The sequence below is a fragment of the Chelonoidis abingdonii genome, chromosome 5, assembly GCF_003597395.2.
Source record: "Chelonoidis abingdonii isolate Lonesome George chromosome 5, CheloAbing_2.0, whole genome shotgun sequence".
NCBI classification, from domain to species: domain Eukaryota; kingdom Metazoa; phylum Chordata; order Testudines; family Testudinidae; genus Chelonoidis; species Chelonoidis abingdonii.
Genome location: NC_133773.1, coordinates 120,358,822 through 120,366,516, shown reverse-complemented (window position 1 = coordinate 120,366,516; position 7,695 = coordinate 120,358,822). Strand labels below are relative to the sequence as shown.

Sequence of the window (7,695 nt, the reverse complement as noted above, 5' to 3'; positions counted from 1 at the left end):
GATTCAAGGAGTTTGAATCACAGTGATCTTCCAGGGTAACCCAGGGAGGGGAAGCCTGGGAGAGGCAACGGTGGGGGAAAGGGTTTACTTTCCTTGTGTTAAGATCCAGAGGGTCTGGGTCTTGGGGGTCCCCGGGCAAGGTTTTGGGGGGACCAGAGTGTACCAGGCACTGGAATTCCTGGTTGGTGGCAGCGCTACAGGTTCTAAGCTGGTAACCAAGCTTAGAGGAATTTATGCTGGTACCCCATCTCTTGGACGCTAAGGTTCAGAGTGGGGAATTGTACCATGACACCATCTGTGTGACAGCTTAGGCAGGTTTGAACCTGAAACCATTTGAACACAAAGCATGAAAATTTCTACTAAGCTACTGCACAGCATTAACAATAATCCATTATTTGGTTGTTGATAAAGTCATACCCATGGAAGGGGGTTCATTTGTTCTTCCACAGAGCATTTGGACTTTATCTTAGAGCAGAGGAGAGAGTTACCAGCTCACAAGGACCCATTTTACTATGGGGGCAGAAGGGTGAGTGCATCTCATGGCTCAGTTATATTTCATGGAGGAATTTCTTAACAACTTAAAAATCAAACTTTTATATCCTGTATTGCAATACAAAAGCTGAAAAAAATGGCAAACAGCTATAATTCCCTCCCATCCTGCAATAAATGTATCATTGATTGCAAATGTTACTAATTGGTTAGATGTCCAAGTTATTTATAAGACTATGGTATGTAAAAATGAATGCATTTTCTTTGCATATCTGAATTGTCTTGCCTTTAAGAAATTTTGTATCAAGACTTTCTTCTGCAATTTCAGTTAATATGCTTTGGGTGTCTACCAAGAGGTTCATTAAACAGGACTACAAACAAATAGTAAAGTGTCCAGTGGATAGCAAACTGCATAATAAAATTAACTGTTTATATTTGATCAAGACAAAGCGCCTAAGAGATATAAAATGCCACTTCAGAGTACACATTTGTCTTAAATGGCTGGAAGCCTGCTCCTACACTGATCTTTTTTTTCTATGCATTATGGAGAGTGTTCTTTTACCAAACTTCATCAAGGAAGCATTGCAGACAAAGTATAGTAATTGCATTATCTAACTTACACAATGTAGTTACAAAGCTTGGACTGCAATAAGAGGTTGTAGCATTGAGATGAGCAAATTTGTCAGCTTGTAATGGGAAAAAAGTTTTCTCTAACCATCTAGCTGAGTTTTTATATTTTAAACTGTTTATTAAAATTCATGGAACTATCTAATATTGTGAAGAGGTACCTTAGTAAGCAGACCTGCTGCCCCTAAATCATTTCTTTCCCTGATAGTTGAGGATGAATTTTAAAATAATGTAAGTCTATAGTTCTCAGCAATTACAGAAGTCCTGTCACTTTCAGCATTTAGGGTTTCATCATTCTGATAACATCACTGTTAACTATGCCAGTTTTGCTGTAAGATTACATAATTATTGATCAAAATGCCATGTCTTAAACCAAAGTATCCCTGCACAACCACTAACATTAATTCAAAGCAACGTGCCCTGACAAGTGCTGTGTTGTCAAAATTATTAACAGGGGACTCCCCCCTCAATTATCTCCTCATGTGACATTATTCACCCCTACTTCACAAACTTCCAGCATAGATTTTATAGCCAGAAGGCACCATTAGATTATCTACTCAGATTTCCTGGATCATACAGGCCACAGAATTTCACTTAGTTACTCTTCTGAGACAAAAAACATGTGAGGCACTAAAACATATCTTCCAGAAAGGCATCTCATCTTCACTGACTCTAGTGGTGCACTGACTATTACTTAGGGAATAGATTCTTGAGAATGGCAGCTCTTCCCTGACTGGTGTCGGTCTGCCCTAGATGGTCAGAGGGGGGCCAAGAGGAGGAGTGTTTTGGGGCAGGCCTACCCATCCCCAACTCTGCCCTGGGCTACTGTAGACACATCAAATGAGGACACAAGCTGAGAGTTCTGGTGGACTGAGAGCGCTTCATAGAATGTTACAATGGTCCTAAAACAAACCATATAGTCAATATAAATCTTTACACAATCACCTTCAGAAACTTATCAAGTTTCCCTATTTTCTGAGTTTTACTGAGTAGGTCCCCTTGTTCATCCTTCTGAGCTTGTTTGATCTCTCTTATCTTCCTTGTACGACATGCCAGGAGTTTCACGATTAGGTCTTTACCTTGTTGGACACATTCTGGAATATAAAACGTAAATGATCAGGTGTTATAAAGCTATAATTTTGGGAAAGTAAGTGTGTGAACTTTCATTTCTGGTTTAAAAATGGATACATCAAAAAAAAAAGCCTGTCTTCAAGTTTGATTTTTATTTCTGGAATAAATATATTCTATTGTAGGGGCAGCAGCACTGTCCAGTGCATAGGGCACCAGACTGGCTGCTAGGACTTCAGAGTTCTATTCCTGGCTGTGCCTCTGACTTGCTGCATGATCTTGGACAAGTCACTTACGCCAAAGCTTTCAGTATCCACTGATATTATTTTATTTTATTTTTATTTTTTTGGTGTGTGGGGGTTGCCAGCTTGAGACATTTGAGGCCTAACTTTCAGACACTCCATGGCTCCAAATGAATTTTCCCTGCAGATCCAGACATCTGTTATCCAAACCTCCTTCACCTCTGTCTTTTCATCTGGTATTCACCTAACCCCCTCAAAAAAACACTAACCTTTTTTTCCTATAGATACCTCAGTAACTCACTACTTCCCCAAGTAAACTGTGCAGCTAAAGATGAATACAGAAAATGAGTGTTACATTGTGGCAGCTATTCTGCCACCATATCAAAGTGTTTTAACTATGGCCTGGTCTACACTACACATTTAAACCGATTTTAGTAGCGTTAAACCGATTTAACCCTGCACCCGTCCACACAACAAGGCCCTTTATATTGATATAAAGGGCTCTTAAAACCAGTTTCTGTATTCCTCCCCGACGAGAGGAGTAGCGCTGAAATCTGTATTGCCATGTCGGATTAGAGTTAATGTGGCCGCAAATCGACGGTATTGGTCTCCGGGCAGTATCCCACAGTGCACTGTGACCGCTCTGGAAAGCAATCTGAACTCGGATGCAGTGGCCAGGTAGACAGGAAAAGCCCCGCAAACTTTTGAATTTCATTTCCTGTTTGCCCAGCGTGGAGAGCTCACCAGCACAGGTGACCACTCAGAGCTCATCAGCACAGGTAACAATGCAGTCTCCTGAGAATCGAAAGCCAAGCTCTAGGACGCTGGAAGAGCCTGAATGTAAAACTCTCACTGGGTAGAGTTGCTCATATTCTCAGCTTGTTTGAATTGGTGAGATTTTGCCAATCTAAAGGGCAGCAATCCCATTCCGCAGGTTTTGCCTTTCTAAAAAATGGTAAGTAGTCATATGAATAACAGTTTAAGCAAAGGATGTAATAGATGCCGCCTTGCTAGTCTTTAAAAGGAGGACATATATGCCTACCTCGAGGCTGTTGTGTGTTTCTAAAAGTAAGCCCTTAAATTTTGTTTGAATTTCATTCCTTTTTGTTTTTCTCTCATCATATTGCATAGTTTGCAAGACAGGAGATGCAGCTTGATGGCGTCTAGCTTAATGTGAAATAGATGCTTTTGTCCATAAGAGACAAAACTGTACACTCATATTAAGCAACTCTGTATTACAAGATTATCTCCATCATCTTGCGGTATAGCCCTCCCATCAACATAGCACAGTCTGCACTGGGGTTCAGTTGAAGGACGTGTCGTCGGAGCTGTGGATTTTCCACACCCCAGAGCGACGTAGTTATCGCAACATAAGTTGTAGTGTAGACCAGGCTGTATTTCAAAATGTTTTTTTAAACAATCCAAGGTTCTTGTAGACTTGGAGGTGGAAGGCAATGGGAAAAAACACTGCACTATCTAGATTTAACTCGAGTGGCACGTGGCACAGCTAAGCACAATTAATTGTCGGTGTGGCGTCATGTAACCGAGGCTAGGCGTCATTTCCGGAGCGTTTGCACTTGGGTAGCTATCCCCGTTCCCGCAGTCTCCCCTGCCTCATTAGATCTGGGTTGAGATAGCCAGTGCCTGATGGGGCAAAAAACATTGTCGAGGTGGTTCTGGTACAAGCCTCAGCCCTGTTCCTCCGAAAGCAGCAGACATACACCGTTTTCACGCCTTTTTTCCCCTGGATGAACTATGCAAACGCCATAGCAACAGCAAGCATGGACCCTGCTCAGATCAAGACAGCACCGTGGACGTTGTAAAACACCTTGCACATTCCGTGCAATCTATACTGAACCAGACCTTGCACAACCAAGGCGAGGGGTGGCTATGCACGCGGCTACGAGAGTGATGAAGACGTGGACACAGAATTCTCTCAAACCACCGGGCCACTGCGCTTTGGAGTCTGCTGGTTATGGGGCAGGTTCTTAGGCCATTGAACGCCAATTTTGGCCCAGAAGAAAGCACACGACTGCGGGGCCTGATAGTTTTGCAGGTTTGGGACAATTTGCAGTGTCTGCAAACTTTCGCATGCGTAAGGCACTTTCATGGAACTTTGTGACTTGCTTTCCCCGGCCTGAAACACCAGAATACCAAGATGAGAGCACGCCTCACAGTTGAAAGCGAGTGGCAATACCCCTCTGGAAGCTTGCCAACGAGCCAGACAGCTACCGGTCAGTGGGAATCAATTTGGAGTGGGAAAATCTACTGTGGCGCTGCTGTGAGCAAGTAGCCAAAGCAATCGTTAACTGCTGCTACGAAGGTTGTGACTCTGGGAAACGTGCAGGTATAGTGGATGGCTTTGCTGCAATGGGATTCCCTAAACTGTGGTGGGGCGATAGTGGAACCCATATCCCTATCTTGGCACCAGAGCACCAGGCACCCAAAAACCGCAAGGGGTATTTTCAATGGTGCTGCAAGCACTGATGGATCACAAGGGACGTTTCACAACACTCCACGTGGGATGGCCAGGAAGGATTCATGACGCTCACGTCTTCAGGAACACTACTCTGTTAAACGGCTGCAGCAAGGGAATTACTCTCAGACCAGAAAATAACAGTTGGGGATGTTGAAATGCCTGAGTTACCCTGGGGACCCAGCCTACCCCTTGATGCCATGGCTCATGAAGCATACATAGGCAGCCTGACAGTAGACAGTTTGTTCAATACAGGCTAGGCAAGTGCAGAATGGTGGTAGAATGTGCATTTGGCCATTTCAAAGGCGCGCTGGCCACATTACTGGCTTGCTCAGACCTCAGCCAAACCAATGTCCCCTTGTTATTGCTGCTTGCTGTGTGCTCCACAATCTCTGTGAAGTAAGGGGAGGACCTTTATGGCGGGGTGGAGGCTGAGGCAAAATCACCTGGCAGCTGACTTTGCGTAGCAGACACCAGGGCGATTAGAAGAGCACACTAGAAGCGGTGCGCATCAGAGAAGCGTTGAAAACGAGTTCATCACTGGCCAGGGTACGGTGTGACTGCTGTGTTTGTTTCCCCTGAGACCCCCCCCCCCGATTGACTCATTCCCTGTAAGTAATCCCCCTCCCCCTTCGATACAAGCTTGCTTAAAAATAAATCACTATCCTTTAAAAATCATGTATTCTTTATTAAGTCATTATAAAAAGAGGGAGAGAATTGACAAGGTAGCCCGGGTGGGGTTTGGGAGGAGGATAGGAGGGAAGGAAAAGACACTAAAAAAATTTCAAAGTAATGACAGCCTTTTGGTTGGGCTGTCCACGGGGGTGAGTGAAGGGTGCACGGAGCCTCCCTCCACGCATTCTTACACATCTTGAGTGAGGAGGGTAGGAACATAGTGAGGGGTGAGGGTGTTACAAGGGGCTGCAGCAGCACTCTGTGACCCTGCTGCTGTTCCTGAAGCTCCACCAATGTTCAGAGGATGTCAGTTTGATCATCAGCAGCCCCAGGTTGCATCCTGCCACCGCTGATTTTCCTGCCTAACCTCTGATCTTCCTGCCACACCTCTCATCTCGAGCGTCCTCCTGTCCTCACGTTCACTGGCATCTTTCTGTAATTTGATACTACGTCCTTCCACTCATTCAGATGAGCTCTTTCACTGCGGGTCACTTCCATGATTTCGAGAACATTTCGTCTCACGTCTTTTTTTACCCGCCGCCTTATCTGAGATAGCTTCGGGACGGAGGAGGGAGGCTTGAAAAATTTGCAGCTGCATGAGGGAGGGGAAAAAAGGGAGACAGTATTTAAAAAGTATTGTTTACAGAACAATGCTTATACTCTTCACAGTGAACAATACTATTCACCTTACATAGCACATGTGATTTCACTACAAGGTCACATTTTGCATCTTATTATTGGTTGCCTACGACTCTGGTATTACAGATCTCACAGACGCAGGTCCGGGCAGCGAATTCAGCTTGCATGCAGCCAGGTAAGCCATTGTCTTTCGGCTTCTGCATCCTTCATATACACAGTGCCCTCCTTTCCCAAATACCAAGCAAATGCTGTTCAGTGCTGCTTCTTCTGTTAACATGCAGCAGCAGAAACCAACCCCCTATCCAATTCTCTGGGATGATTGCTTTACCCCTCCCCCCACCGCGTGGCAGGTATCATGAAAGATCACTTGCTAAACACCCCCTTTCCCCCACCACCCACGTGGCTAGTAGCAGGGAAGATCCCTGCTACCAAATTGCGAAAAGTTCAGCACCATTCTTCACCCCTCCCAGCTTGGCTATCTGCAAGGAAGGATTTCTTTTAAGCAACAGGCAAACAGCCCAGTAGGAATAGCCATTTCTGTCCCCTTATTAAATTCCTGAATTTCAAGCAGGTTACCATGAACGATATCATCTCCTGAGGATAACACAGCAGATAAAAACGGATGTTGCTTGAATGCCAGCATCACCGGGACCCATACGGCAGCTGCTTTGTCATACCAGATTACTTGCTATATGCATGGCCTTGCGTCAAGTGTCCTACCATGGAGGACGGAATAAGGCTGCCCTGCCCAGAAACGTTCTGCAAGGCTTTTGGAGTACCTCCAGGAGACTTCATGGAGATGTCCCTGGAGGATTTCCGCTCCATCCCCAGACATGTTAACAGACTTTCAGTAACAGTACTGGCGCGGAATGCATCCCAAGTCCTTAGGGGCAAATTAATCATTAAAAAAGCTTGCTTTAACCATGTTTTATATTTACAAAAGATCACTCACCAAAGGTCACTGCCATGGCTTCATTGTCTGGGCTAGTGGTTTAGGAGGGCTGGACGCTAATTCCGTCTGGGGTGAGAAAAAGCTCCTGCTGTTGGAGAGAACGGAGTGCTGTGTGCTCTCTGCAAGCTCTTCCTCCTCTTCCTCTCTCCTCATCTTCCCCGTCCGCAGAATCCTCAGCCATGGCTGAGATTACCACCCCCACCTCGGAATCCATGGACGGGGTGGGTAGTGGTGGCAGACCCTCCTAGAATTGCATGCAGCCAGCGTAGAAGCGGCATGTTTTTCGGCCCTGCCCCAGACCTTCCATTTGCTTCTTTGTTTTCTGGTAGCTTGTCTGAGCTCCTTGACTTTCACACAGCACTGCACTGAGTCCCTGTGTGGCCTTTCCCCATCATGGCCTTGGAAATTTTTTCAAATGTTTTTTCATTTCGTCTTTTGGGAACGGAGTTCTGTTAGCACGGAATCTCTTCCCCATAATGCAGTCAGATCCAGTACCTTCCGTGCGGTCCATGTTGGAGCTCTTTTCG

The 7,695-nt window shown here is 45.3% G+C and overlaps 1 protein-coding gene across 1 annotated transcript in view; it reads right to left on the bottom strand.

Annotated features, from left to right (window-relative positions):
• Nucleotides 1-7,695, bottom strand: part of EVC (EvC ciliary complex subunit 1) — a 110,473-nt gene that overhangs the window by 50,710 nt on the left and 52,068 nt on the right. Inside the window, exon 10 of the mRNA XM_032791998.2 lies at nucleotides 2,062-2,210. Coding sequence (XP_032647889.1) covers nucleotides 2,062-2,210 — 149 coding nt within the window. The remainder of the gene's footprint in view (nucleotides 1-2,061; nucleotides 2,211-7,695) is intronic.